General features: G+C 36.3%; 1 protein-coding gene across 1 annotated transcript; it reads right to left on the reverse strand.

The window, feature by feature from the left end:
- Positions 1–7399: 7399 nt before the first annotated feature.
- Positions 7400–10953, reverse strand: LOC148768990 (uncharacterized). The gene is made up of 4 exons (XM_088820738.1): positions 10370–10953; positions 8948–9460; positions 8232–8375; positions 7400–7952 (listed from the first exon to the last, which is right to left on the reverse strand). The coding sequence occupies exons 1-4, from the start codon at positions 10892–10894 to the stop codon at positions 7872–7874; spliced, it is 1263 nt and encodes a 420-aa protein (XP_088676864.1). The 5' UTR covers positions 10895–10953; the 3' UTR covers positions 7400–7871.
- Positions 10954–15197: the final 4244 nt, after the last annotated feature.

Consider the following 15197-nt stretch of genomic DNA (forward strand, 5'->3'; position numbering starts at 1 on the left):
TCTCTCAACAAATGTTTTAAGCTTCTTCTTTTTTCTTGCAGAGGGCTGGGTGAGATTTAACAATATGTATACTTCGAATTGGTCTCTCTCTCTCTCCAAACATGCATGGAAATAAATTTATTAAAAAACGACTTATAAAATCAACGGCTGAAATTAAAATCTATTCAGTAGGGTTACTTTCGTGCCATTTTCTTCTATTTTATGTCAATAAATAACGGAATCGAGTTTGTTCCCTTCACTGCCTTAACTGGCGGACTAACCGTAAATTGACGGAAATGACCAAATGTGTTGAATTTACGAAGTATGAGGAACTAAATGTATTTTTTGTGAACATGAAGGACCAAATGTGAAATTTATATAAACTTAAGGGATAAAAACTGTATTTTTCACGTTATTTCATCTATATTAAAAGATTTATATAAAAATATTGATGCAACTCAATTATCATTTGTTGGGTAAACTATAATAAATAACCTTTGAGGTATATATACCTAAATTATAAAAATCTTTTTTCTTATTTGTGAATTATAATTATCTCCTCGCATTAGTCGGTTTTGGGCCAGTTAGAATTGACGGGCGGGTGAACCATTTGGTCGATCCGGCGGTTCAGGGGTCATGGGGAAGTAATTATATATATCATGCATTTTTGTTGTTATTGAAGAAATTATAAATGCCTTTTTCGCATAAAAAAATCTTAATCTATTACGTTTTTTTGTGTTAGGGTAAAATAATAATTTGCGTAAATAATTTGTAAGACCATATGGTTCACCCGTGGGTTCACTTTTTCAGGAAACGGAACCGGCCCATGGCCATGTCTATACATGGATGTAGGATTACGCTGGTCCGTCACCACATAATCTTGAGTGCTCTTCATCTTCGTTTTTTTATTGTTTCGTTGAACTCTGTTTGCAGTAATTTACACAACTACAAAATGATACGAACCCCGTAGAACTTGTTACGAGACCCAATACCCTACGCGGAAGCAAGATCGAAAACACCCAAAAACAAAGATTCAAGTTTGGCGGAAGCAAGGAACAATGACCCCATAGCTATAAAGAGCTAGAAACCATTATTATCAAGGTGGAATATTGACCCCGTGATTATAAAGAACCAGAAACCAATATTATGTTGCTAAGAAAGTTACAAGAATCCACTTGTAAAATCCCGAAGAATGCTGTAGAACAGCGAAGGAGAATTAACTCTCAAAATACTCAAATATTCATTAAAATTCGTCTTCGAAAATAAGCCAAATTGGCAACCTATTTATAAGGTCTAAAAAGACTCCTTTTTCACAAGGAAAAGGACTCCTACCTAAACTATAATAAGGAAATAAATAAATAAGCAAATCCTAACCATAAAAGACTCTAAAATAATAAAAACATAATAAAACCTAAATTAAAAACGTGAATAAGTAAACTAAATAACTTGATCTTCAAGTCGGCTTCTCGATCACCCTTCTAATCTCGCGACATTGGGCTGTGCACGTGCATGCAATTAAAGCTCAATTTCGACACTGTTCCACTTCGAATATCTCTTCGCTCAAAACATGAAAGTTGTAGATCTTTCAGTTAGCTTTCCGAATCATTTTGAATCATCTCAATCGGACTTCGGATGCGAGAGTTATAACCCGAATGGTAAACTCTGCCAGAATAGGCGAGAATCTCGGATGCATGGAATTCGACTTGTCCAACGACTTCTTCTCTTTCTTTTCTTCCAATTCCAAACCATAGACTCTTCAAAGGCCTGATTCAAGCCTTTACTCTTCAACTTCAACACGAACAGCTCCATTAATCTCACTCGCTTTCTCTTCTTCCAATTCTTTGTCTTGGAGCTTGTGCGGATCGTATCATTCTCCCCCTCTTTAAAAGGATTCGTCCTCGAATCCGGACAAATATTCCAATTCTTAGTCTTCGATCTCGAGAGGATCGTATCATACTCCCCCTCTTTAAAAGGATTCGTCCTCGAATCCGGACAAATATAAAAAGGAGCATATAGAAGCCATCTCTCACGATCATCTTCAACCAATTGTAGCTCATATGGTTTAGAATACTCCAACATCGATAAACTCAAGTTTTCCACCAAATTATTGCTAACATTACTATAACCGTCTCCGTCTTCAAGTATTGCATAACCGTCTTCATCAACTTCAATAACGGAAGTTTGTGCTCCAGTTAGCTCGACATTAAGTTGGTCACAGGGCTGGATTGTATCATCATCCTTAACTTCGATGCATGGCTGGCTCGTATCATTCTCCACCTCTTCAAAAGGATTCGTCCTCGAATCCGAATCTTCAATTTCTTCTTCGAGTGGTGGGGCGGTTTTGCACTTTTCATCCTCCTTGGGCTGCAACTCAACATTATCGTCTTGCATCCCTTCAATTTTTGCACCAATGCCTTCAACGATGTCTATAACATTTTTCTCCATGGGAATTTCAAGGTTATCATTCCTCTGAGATGGTGACACATAAATGATATTTTTCTCCTTTGTAGAATCATCCTCAATGTTGGACCACAAGTTCACGAATTGCTTGCTCGGACACTCTCCTCTCTTAGTCTTGAATTGCTGCTCGGTTTTTGATTTCTCTCTTTTAGGCTTTTGCAACGATTCCCTCACCATGCTCGCTGGAGAACTCCTTTGCGATTCCCACCTCGGCGAACTCCTTTCTTCTGACTTAGTAACTTTCCTCAAGCTTTGCATCTTCAATTCCCTATAATAAAGAGCGGGAACGAACCTCTTCCTCATCACTGCCTTCATGGACTCCCAATCATCAATTGGTGGTTCACCACAGCGCCGTCTAGTTAAGACATATTGGTCCCACCAACTAATTGCATAGTCAATGAACGCTTCGTCGGCGAGCTTCACTTTCTTCTTTTCGGAATAATAATTACAATCGAATACGTGCTCAACCTTTCTTTCCCAGTGAATGTACGCCTCGGGATCACTCTTACCTTGAAAGGGTGGTATAATCAATTTCATTGAGCTACGGTTTTGATAAACTCCATCTCTTTCTCGACCAAAATATCCTCGGCTCGATCTATCCAATCCAGACCATCGTCCCATACTCTCCTTCCTTGATTTTGTAGCGTTCACACCAAAATTTTCATCACGATCTACCTCTTTATCGGGATAAGGTATAACTGGTTGGTGAACATCACATCGTACGTATGGCCCTCGAACATGTTGATCTTTGCGTAATTCCTTTAGTTGGGTAACAATTCCTTCCATCCGATCTTGGAGTTCTTGGAAGCGTTTGTCCATTGACGTCCTACGCAGCTCAATTCTTTCTCCGTAATAACCGGCCTTCTCGGACATGATCAAAGCAATATTTTTTTTTTTTTTGAGACACTACCAAACTCCAACTAAGACTCTAAGAAGCTTCAACAAAAATAAATTTCGAATTTTTTTTTTTTTTGACAAAGACTCAAGACAAAACCTAACTTAGACTCTAAGAAGCTTCAAACAAAATTAAATTTCGAATTTTTTATTTTTTTTTTGACACGAACAAACCCTAATTTGGCTGAAAAGAAATTTAAACAAAAAATAAAAATTCGATTTTTTTTGTATTTTTTGACGAAGACTCTAAATAACACAACTCAAGAAAAGATGAGATATACTAGAAGACACAACAAAAAAAATAAAGATAGGTGAAACCTGTTTTGGATGTTGGCTCTGGTTACCAACTGATACGAACCCCGTAGAACTTGTTACGAGACCCAATACCCTACGCGGAAGCAAGATCGAAAACACCCAAAAACAAAGATTCAAGTTTGGCGGAAGCAAGGAACAATGACCCCATAGCTATAAAGAGCTAGAAACCATTATTATCAAGGTGGAATATTGACCCCGTGATTATAAAGAACCAGAAACCAATATTATGTTGCTAAGAAAGTTACAAGAATCCACTTGTAAAATCCCGAAGAATGCTGTAGAACAGCGAAGGAGAATTAACTCTCAAAATACTCAAATATTCATTAAAATTCGTCTTCGAAAATAAGCCAAATTGGCAACCTATTTATAAGGTCTAAAAAGACTCCTTTTTCACAAGGAAAAGGACTCCTACCTAAACTATAATAAGGAAATAAATAAATAAGCAAATCCTAACCATAAAAGACTCTAAAATAATAAAAACATAATAAAACCTAAATTAAAAACGTGAATAAGTAAACTAAATAACTTGATCTTCAAGTCGGCTTCTCGATCACCCTTCTAATCTCGCGACATTGGGCTGTGCACGTGCATGCAATTAAAGCTCAATTTCGACACTGTTCCACTTCGAATATCTCTTCGCTCAAAACATGAAAGTTGTAGATCTTTCAGTTAGCTTTCCGAATCATTTTGAATCATCTCAATCGGACTTCGGATGCGAGAGTTATAACCCGAATGGTAAACTCTGCCAGAATAGGCGAGAATCTCGGATGCATGGAATTCGACTTGTCCAACGACTTCTTCTCTTTCTTTTCTTCCAATTCCAAACCATAGACTCTTCAAAGGCCTGATTCAAGCCTTTACTCTTCAACTTCAACACGAACAGCTCCATTAATCTCACTCGCTTTCTCTTCTTCCAATTCTTTGTCTTGGAGCTTGTGCGGATCGTATCATTCTCCCCCTCTTTAAAAGGATTCGTCCTCGAATCCGGACAAATATTCCAATTCTTAGTCTTCGATCTCGAGAGGATCGTATCATACTCCCCCTCTTTAAAAGGATTCGTCCTCGAATCCGGACAAATATAAAAAGGAGCATATAGAAGCCATCTCTCACGATCATCTTCAACCAATTGTAGCTCATATGGTTTAGAATACTCCAACATCGATAAACTCAAGTTTTCCACCAAATTATTGCTAACATTACTATAACCGTCTCCGTCTTCAAGTATTGCATAACCGTCTTCATCAACTTCAATAACGGAAGTTTGTGCTCCAGTTAGCTCGACATTAAGTTGGTCACAGGGCTGGATTGTATCATCATCCTTAACTTCGATGCATGGCTGGCTCGTATCATTCTCCACCTCTTCAAAAGGATTCGTCCTCGAATCCGAATCTTCAATTTCTTCTTCGAGTGGTGGGGCGGTTTTGCACTTTTCATCCTCCTTGGGCTGCAACTCAACATTATCGTCTTGCATCCCTTCAATTTTTGCACCAATGCCTTCAACGATGTCTATAACATTTTTCTCCATGGGAATTTCAAGGTTATCATTCCTCTGAGATGGTGACACATAAATGATATTTTTCTCCTTTGTAGAATCATCCTCAATGTTGGACCACAAGTTCACGAATTGCTTGCTCGGACACTCTCCTCTCTTAGTCTTGAATTGCTGCTCGGTTTTTGATTTCTCTCTTTTAGGCTTTTGCAACGATTCCCTCACCATGCTCGCTGGAGAACTCCTTTGCGATTCCCACCTCGGCGAACTCCTTTCTTCTGACTTAGTAACTTTCCTCAAGCTTTGCATCTTCAATTCCCTATAATAAAGAGCGGGAACGAACCTCTTCCTCATCACTGCCTTCATGGACTCCCAATCATCAATTGGTGGTTCACCACAGCGCCGTCTAGTTAAGACATATTGGTCCCACCAACTAATTGCATAGTCAATGAACGCTTCGTCGGCGAGCTTCACTTTCTTCTTTTCGGAATAATAATTACAATCGAATACGTGCTCAACCTTTCTTTCCCAGTGAATGTACGCCTCGGGATCACTCTTACCTTGAAAGGGTGGTATAATCAATTTCATTGAGCTACGGTTTTGATAAACTCCATCTCTTTCTCGACCAAAATATCCTCGGCTCGATCTATCCAATCCAGACCATCGTCCCATACTCTCCTTCCTTGATTTTGTAGCGTTCACACCAAAATTTTCATCACGATCTACCTCTTTATCGGGATAAGGTATAACTGGTTGGTGAACATCACATCGTACGTATGGCCCTCGAACATGTTGATCTTTGCGTAATTCCTTTAGTTGGGTAACAATTCCTTCCATCCGATCTTGGAGTTCTTGGAAGCGTTTGTCCATTGACGTCCTACGCAGCTCAATTCTTTCTCCGTAATAACCGGCCTTCTCGGACATGATCAAAGCAATATTTTTTTTTTTTTTTGAGACACTACCAAACTCCAACTAAGACTCTAAGAAGCTTCAACAAAAATAAATTTCGAATTTTTTTTTTTTTTGACAAAGACTCAAGACAAAACCTAACTTAGACTCTAAGAAGCTTCAAACAAAATTAAATTTCGAATTTTTTATTTTTTTTTTGACACGAACAAACCCTAATTTGGCTGAAAAGAAATTTAAACAAAAAATAAAAATTCGATTTTTTTTGTATTTTTTGACGAAGACTCTAAATAACACAACTCAAGAAAAGATGAGATATACTAGAAGACACAACAAAAAAAATAAAGATAGGTGAAACCTGTTTTGGATGTTGGCTCTGGTTACCAACTGATACGAACCCCGTAGAACTTGTTACGAGACCCAATACCCTACGCGGAAGCAAGATCGAAAACACCCAAAAACAAAGATTCAAGTTTGGCGGAAGCAAGGAACAATGACCCCATAGCTATAAAGAGCTAGAAACCATTATTATCAAGGTGGAATATTGACCCCGTGATTATAAAGAACCAGAAACCAATATTATGTTGCTAAGAAAGTTACAAGAATCCACTTGTAAAATCCCGAAGAATGCTGTAGAACAGCGAAGGAGAATTAACTCTCAAAATACTCAAATATTCATTAAAATTCGTCTTCGAAAATAAGCCAAATTGGCAACCTATTTATAAGGTCTAAAAAGACTCCTTTTTCACAAGGAAAAGGACTCCTACCTAAACTATAATAAGGAAATAAATAAATAAGCAAATCCTAACCATAAAAGACTCTAAAATAATAAAAACATAATAAAACCTAAATTAAAAACGTGAATAAGTAAACTAAATAACTTGATCTTCAAGTCGGCTTCTCGATCACCCTTCTAATCTCGCGACATTGGGCTGTGCACGTGCATGCAATTAAAGCTCAATTTCGACACTGTTCCACTTCGAATATCTCTTCGCTCAAAACATGAAAGTTGTAGATCTTTCAGTTAGCTTTCCGAATCATTTTGAATCATCTCAATCGGACTTCGGATGCGAGAGTTATAACCCGAATGGTAAACTCTGCCAGAATAGGCGAGAATCTCGGATGCATGGAATTCGACTTGTCCAACGACTTCTTCTCTTTCTTTTCTTCCAATTCCAAACCATAGACTCTTCAAAGGCCTGATTCAAGCCTTTACTCTTCAACTTCAACACGAACAGCTCCATTAATCTCACTCGCTTTCTCTTCTTCCAATTCTTTGTCTTGGAGCTTGTGCGGATCGTATCACAAAATACATGAATATAATATGAAATAATAATACCAAAATAAACACAGACGAAACTAGAATATAGCATTTCAAAATTAAATACAAAAATACAACTTTAGTACACACTCTGCAATGACAATTGATGATCACAAATACATATACACAGTTAAATAAAGGGCCAAATAGCCTGCTGGTTTTCACTTTTCATGCACGCACATTTACTCTCTCCATGCAATTTCAAAAAAAAAATTCAACTCACTTTTTTTTTTTTTTTTTAATAATTAGCCTTATAATATGGCTTTACAGTTCACAACACACACGCAATGGCCGCACCCAAAGAGATTCGAACCCCTGTTGTTTTAATCACCAAGTTCTTATCGTGGGAGAGACTCGAATAATACATCGTAAACATGTCTCAAAAGCTGGTTTAATCAAGGAAACATGTCTCAAAAACTCATCTTGAAGCAGGAAATCGAAATTCGAGAAACACACGTACTGCACTGTTCTTTTTATCTGCATGCCCATGCAAGTACGTGCTATATATCACAGTATTGTACAGGCACCAGATAAGCTCCCTGCATGGAGTGCTATTTCCAATGCAGTAAGTGCAGCCTTCCATTTGCGCTGATAATCATCAAAATAAATTTGTATGAGAGAGAGAGAGAGAGAGAGAGAGAGAGAGAGAGAGAGAGAGAGAGAGAGAGAGAGAGAGAGAGAGAGAGAGAGAGAGAGAGAGAGAGAGAGAGAGAGAGAGAGAGAGAGAGAGAGAGAGAGAGAGAGAGAGAGAGAGAGAGAGAGAGAGAGAGAGAGAGAGAGAGAGAGAGAGAGAGAGAGAGAGAGAGAGAGAGAGAGAGAGAGAGAGAGAGAGAGAGAGAGATGAAGTTAATTAATTAAATTACTCACCCAATTATTATTAGATGCTGCAGGAACTATTGCAGTATTAGCGACCAAACTCGGAGGATCAACGGCAGGAACCTCAAAATGAGTCGTCGGAGACGAATAACTGTGATGCAATAGGGTATTCGAAGTAGAAGTACCAGGCCGTAGCTGCAGCAAAATTAATTTATTTAAGCAGTGATTAACATTGTCTTATGTCAATTAATTATATTACTCCCTCCTTCCTTCAATAGTTGTCACTTTTGTTAGTTGTACACGTATTAATAAACTCAATAAATATGCATAGATAATAACAAAAGGTATAGTAAATCACTGATATGCCAATGCCACTAATTGAATTTTAACTAATTATATTGTAATTAATTATGAGTGAGAAATGGCAAAATTGAAAAAAAAAAATTGCAATTAATGATTTATTGGAATAGTAAAATGACAAATAATTTAAAACATAAAAAATGGGAAAAGTGACAACTATTAAGAGAAAGGAGGGAGTAATATTATTCCGATATATACTAGTAATTAATAACAGTCCATATGTATTAATTTTATTATTTAGTTTGTCCATTTTCATGTATTAAACAGATTTGGTGGGCATTAAATAGTAGTCACTTGCAGCCTCAACAGTTGACAATTTACACATATATGTAATATGATTCTTTTTTTTTTCTTTCTAAAATAATAAAATAAAAATTAAACAAATTTCATTAATTATTTATTATTACCCGTTGGTTCGTGTTTAGGCTTGTCGCCAATGCAAGATCGGAATCTCGTTTAGTTTCCAGCAACGTGTAGTTGTCCAAGAACTGAACCCGGCCATCATGTTCGTGTTTGCAGCTTTTAGCCTTATAACAAACGGGGCATAGATCGAACGGTGCTCCAGAAGAATCGTTAAAGCACTCGACGCAAGAGAAGAATATTCCCGGTATAAATTGGCCACAAAAGTCGCAAAACGGGCGTCTACTTTTGATGATGTAATAGAGCGACATCACTTCGGAGAAATCTAGGGTTCCGTTGGCATCCTGGTCCAGCTCATCAAAGAAGTAGCGATTGCGCATGTTCGAATAACGGCCTTCTTGAGCTCTCATGAAGGCTAAAAACTCGGAAAGATCCACCCTCCCGTCTCCGTCCGTATCCATTGATTTGAAGAAATCGTACGCCAATTGCTGCACTTCTGGAGATCCGGCTCGATAATGTGCTTTCGCAGTCTCTCGCAATTCGTCCATCTGATCTTTCTTCTGTTAATTAATGTGATCAAATTAACGTACAATCATCAAACATAGCAATAATTAAGGTCTCGTTTGGTTTTCAAGATAAGATCATCCCACATATATAAAATTAAGTAGTCTTGTGAAAACTGAAAACTCAATTGTATTGTTGGATAACGGGAATTTCAATAAATAATTCCTCAATTAACTAAGATTGAGCCATTTTATCTATATATAGTTGTGGGGCGACCTGGAAAGTTACTGGATCAACCAAACATCCAGTAAGGTCCAATTATTTACTTAATCATGAATAATTATACAATTTTCATTCCTTAAATTTGCACTGATGCTATATTTAGTTTCCTCGTGTTCGCAAAAGTCACATTTGGTCCCTCATGTTTTAAAAATTCAACATTTTCAGTCTTTTCCGTCAATTTTCTGCTAGTACAAACGGAATCAAGGGTGTGCCCGTCATTGCCTTAACTGACAAAGTAATATTAAATTGACAGAAATACCAAAAATGTTAAATTATTGAAAAACGAGGGACCAAATGTGTTTTTTGTAAATATGGATACCAAATGTAAAATCAGTGCAAACTTAAGTGATCAAAATTATAAATTTCCCTTACATTTGTGATCGTCAAGATATTATTAAAGACATGGAATAGTCTTATGTTCAAAGGTCAAATGTTCTACAAAATGCTAGCTTATAAGGGGTTTACTGCAAAATCTTTAACATAGAAAGCCTCTTTTAGCAATTTAATATAATACATGGGTACCAAATGCAATATATTAAACACTCGTTTATAATTTTCAATTTTGCCCTTTTCAAATATAAGACATGTTTGGTTCGATCTATATGCAGACAAAATCATCATATCCATCAAAGACTACTTCAAAGACAACAAAAAAAAAAGTATATAATAAAATGGGAATTTACCATATTCTCCCCTTCAACAATAATAATCGTTTCTACGGCTGCCGGCGCCGGAGTAGCAGCATTGTTGCGGCGATCCTCGATCAACTCGTTCATGAGTGTATGATTGTCCACCATGTGCTCGAACTCGTGCTCGTGCTCCGACTCGTGCCCCTCGGCACGGTAACAAGCGCAGCAAAGGTCGTACCTCTGGGGGCTTTTACCGGCGCAGCGCGAGCACGAGAAGTAGGGTCCCACCAGCAGATCGTAGCAGCCGCAGCACCTCGGGATTTTGACCTTGTTGACCATGTAGTAAAGGCACTTCGCCTCGTCAAAGTCGAGTACTCCGTCGCCGTTAACGTCGAGTTTCTGGAAGACGTTGTCCGCCGACAGGCAAGCACTCACGGTCGCGGACCGCTTCAGCTCCGGCCGGCTTACCTTGCCGTCACGGTCAACGTCGAGCTTTTCGAAGAACTCTTGTATGGATTTCTTATCGTCTTCGCTTGCTCTCGAGTAGTAGGATCTCGCAATTTCTCTCATCCCGTCCATAACTGCTCTCTCTCTCTCTCTCTCTCTCTCTCTCTCTCTAGATTGTTGTTTATGTGGGTGGTGAGATTAAGAAATTTTGGGATTCCATGGAAAATAAGAGTATACTTGGTCTCCAAGATTGGAGATATATAATATGAAGGGTGACTTTTGATGAGGTGATTTAATTTTGATCAATGGCTGACTATAAAATTTAGGGAAAATTACAACCACCCCTAAAAGTGTAATCAAATTACGAAAAAACCCCTCTTATTTGGGTAATTACAATCACCCCTCAACTATAAACTTTTTTACACGTCCACCCTTGCGGTTTCAAATTTAGTGTAATCTTCATATTCTCATTTTTTGACCCGTTTTATCCCATTCAATCTCCGCGTTTTGAAGCTAGATGATCATAAGATGTGTTTTTTGCCTTGTATATATATAAGATTGTGGTGCATCATATTTTTGAACAAAACGAGAACAAATTAGAGAACATTCCACGGAATCTAGATGATTATGTTGAATTTGACACCATAAGGGTGGAGGTGTAAGAAAAAATCATAGTTAAGGGGTAGAAGTAATTATCCAAACAAAAGGGGTTTTTTCGTAAATTAACCATACTGCAGGGGTGGTTGTAATTTACCCTAAATTTTATTGTTGAAGGGTCGCAAGTGTTGTGTTTTGGCCTAGTGTATTGAACATGTAAACCAAGATTAATTATAATACAACTCTAAATTAATCAACATTCATTTATTAATGTAGGTTCGATTAACTAACAAGAAGGAGATTATGAGAGGATTAACACAGACGTTGAGTACACTGCCAATTAATTGATCAACATGATTGGAAGAGTTTTGAGAGTTATTTTCATTTTATTTTGGAGAAATATGTGTCGAGGAAATAATTCGGGATGAAAGTAATGTATGTTTATGATTTGAGATTTAGGCAAACCGCATTGTACCATGTAGCAGTCAAATCGTGTTTAAATGTGTTGGAAAAATGTAATTTAGGAGAAGAATTTGAAAAGTAAAGTTTATTACTTTTTTTTAGAAAACGAAACATTTCATTAGGCATAGTCGGCCAAAACAAGGGGCAAAACAAAAAAATTCGCTCATACATACGGCCGGTAATTTCGTACAACATGTAAAATAGATTCGTATTGATTCCCGCATCTACTATAGAAGGGCGTCCGGGATACCTTTCTCCGGAAAAGTTTGACATTTGCCCGCAAGATATTTGAACAAGCCCGCCAAATAAAGGTCGTGATTTTTTGAGGAAGAGATAACCCCCATATTTCCTTCCATTTTTTTTTTTTGTTTAGCTTCACCACTAGCTACTTGAGGCTAATTCGATATTTATTTTTCCAGGGAATTGAGTTTGCCCGATTTTACCGAAAACCTGCCATCTGCTGAATATTTCCTAATCTGGACAAAATTCTCTTAAAAAAAACTCATTGAACTCGATCGTATGCTTTGCTAATATATAACTTAATGTGCATATACTTTGTGAGTCACATGCAACCAGAACATTATGAGAAATTAATCGTTTCGGCACAAAAGGTGATTGGGAAGGGGAAATAATGTCATTTAGCACAAGCTTGAGTCGGTTAGCAATAGCTTTGGACCCCAACTTGTAAATAATATTACAAAGTCTAATAGGTCGATATTCAGTCATTCTTTCCGGTTTATTAACTTTCGGAATAAGGACAATGAACGTAAAATTAAGAGCAGATGGCAAATTCCTATTATTCAAGAAATCCAAAACACAGGAAATAATATTTGACCCCATTTATGCCAATACTTTGAGTAAAACACGGCGGGAAGGCCATCAGGGCCAGGAGATTTCACAGGGGCTATTTGGGATAAAGCTCGTGTTACCTCTTCAGTGTAAAAGGGAAGGGATAGCACCTGCTTAGCCGTATATTGAAGATACTTTTTTTACTGCAGCAGTTAATATTTTTTGCTGATAGTTGTCGAATCGTGTTTGAATGAGAGATAAACTCTTAAGATTGTTGTGGTAATTACTTTTGAAAAGGTAAACAAACACAAATTAGTTTCAGAAAAGGTAAACAAACACTAATTAGTTTCTGAGAAAGAATAAATATGAAATTGAAACGAAACCTAACATTATCAATATTCTAACATAATCAACTTTAAACAATTAATTAATTTATAAGTAAGATGAGTTTGTAAAACAAATTTAAAATTTCCTTCTTATTTTTGTGAAATTATATCAGTTCTCCTTATCAAGTGGGATTAAAAAAAAAATGAAACGGCATAAATCACTAATAATGCAACTTTAAAGCTCACAAAAGCAACTTTAAAGCGCACAAAAGCTGTTAATCATCACATACAAACACTTGATAATAGGTCAACGCCTAGGTTTGAATTTTTTTGTCAACATTTTTTTGGTCGAGATTGTCACACGTGACTTAATAAATCTAATGTATTTTACATCTCTTGTGTGGATTGCAAACTAGTTCACGGGAGTATGATTTATTTAGTGAAATGCTTTTTGGGATCTCAAAATTGCTATTTGCAACTCATACCCCAAAAAGCTTTCTCTCTCTAAAAAAATTAAAGAAAAAATTCAAAGAAAAAATTCAAAAAAAAAATCAAAAAATTCGAATTGAAGCCAAATTCATCGAAATTTTGAGAAATTTTAACTCCTAAATGTTTTAATTGCATTGAGTAGGAAATTTCGATTGTAATTGCATGTCAAACAACCATAAAAATCGAATTTTAGGGATGTTTTTGGGGGAAAATTGCGCACAGTGAACGCCCGGTTTGGCCGTTCAGTTACAGTATGGACGTTATGGACCCCTCTTTGGTAGAGGTAATTCTTTCTTGTAAAGAGCCCATTTCGGTACTCATGGTGGGTTGATAACCGACGGCGGAAGGGATTCTACCCAATAAGACGGATACTTCAGATCCGGCTTGGACGAAACGGAAAATATTGTCGATAAATAGAAGTACGTCTTGTTCATTAACATCTCGGAAATATTCCACCATCGTTAAGGCAGTCAAACCAACTCTCATGCTCGGTTTGGGCGTCCGGGTCCGATTTGGGCGCCTGGTCTGGGCGTTCAGCATTGTATTTTTTTTATTATTTTTTTTAATAATTCAATTTTACGTATTTCAATATTTTTTTATAATTTCAATTTTACTTATTTAATATTTTTTTTATGATTTCAATTTTACTTATTTCAATATTTTTTTTTTATAATTTCAATTTTACTTATTTCAATTTTTTTTTTTTTATAATTTCAATTTTACTTATTTCAATATCTTTTTTTTTATAATTTCAATTTTACTTAGTTCAATATTTTTTTTATAATTTCAATTTTACTTATTTCAATATCTTTTTTTTATAATTTCAATTTTATTTATTTCAATATCTTTTTTTTTTATAATTTCAATGTTACTTATTTAAATATCTCTTATATTTAGATTTGTCAATACAATAAAAATACTAAGTTCGACATAATAAAATATTAAGTTCGACATAATAAAGTACTTAGCTGGACATAATAAAGTACTAAGTTCGACACAATAAAGTACTAAATTTGACATAATAAAATACTATAATACATTAAATCCGATAATACTAAACTAAATCAAACACTATTTATAATATCCCACGCTTGACGTCTATCTCGTATTGTGTTGATTTCCCTGAAAAATGCATAAAAAAATTAATAAAAAAAATAAAAAACACAAAAACCGGGGGAGGGGGCCTGAACGACCAAGCCGGGCGCCGGAAGCTTTTTTGCACGCCCGGTTTGGGCGTGGGTTGATGGTTTACACGCCCAACTTGGGCGTGTAAAATAGCTTCAGGCACCCGGATTAGGCTTTCGCCCTTTCTGTCCAGATTTTTCGAACGAAATGACGAATTTTTTACCTCGTTGTGATGTGTATCACGATCTTCATCCGATGAGCTCATTTGTGTTCGTATATCACTTCAACAAAGATGATTTTAAGCCAAATTAGTGACGAGAGTGATTTTTTCTAGAGAGAGAAACAAAAATAATTATAATTTGCAAATAGCAATTTTAGGAACCCAAAAAGTAAATCCCATTTATTTAGTACATATGTATAGTTGTTTGTGTTTCTTAATTTAAAAAATAAAATATAAAATTAAGATTAAAATTTTTCGGCCCAGGAACTTAACTGAAAGCCCATAAGGCCCAACCATGACTCAAGCCCGTATACATATTTTGGTTACTTTAATTTACAAAATATATAAAAATGTCAAAAACAAAAAAAACAAAAAAAAGTTTAAATTGCAACTATATATCCCTGAGGTATGGTCAAATTATGAAAAA

Source organism: Erythranthe guttata, chromosome 7 (assembly GCF_056151865.1).
Source record: "Erythranthe guttata isolate IM_541 chromosome 7, IM_541, whole genome shotgun sequence".
In the NCBI taxonomy this organism is placed as follows: domain Eukaryota; kingdom Viridiplantae; phylum Streptophyta; class Magnoliopsida; order Lamiales; family Phrymaceae; genus Erythranthe; species Erythranthe guttata.

What these genes read in the sequence shown, in the direction of transcription:
- LOC148768990 (XM_088820738.1), bottom strand. Translation starts at nt 10,894, where the DNA reads ATGGACGGGATGAGAGAAATTGCGAGATCCTACTACTCGAGAGCAAGC. An exon ending in TTGTTGAAGGGGAGAATATG is followed by an intron (nt 9,461 to 10,369) that starts GTAAATTCCCAT and finishes ATTAATTAACAG; the next exon opens with AAGAAAGATCAGATGGACGA. An exon ending in GCCTAAACACGAACCAACGG is followed by an intron (nt 8,376 to 8,947) that starts GTAATAATAAAT and finishes ATTTTGCTGCAG; the next exon opens with CTACGGCCTGGTACTTCTAC.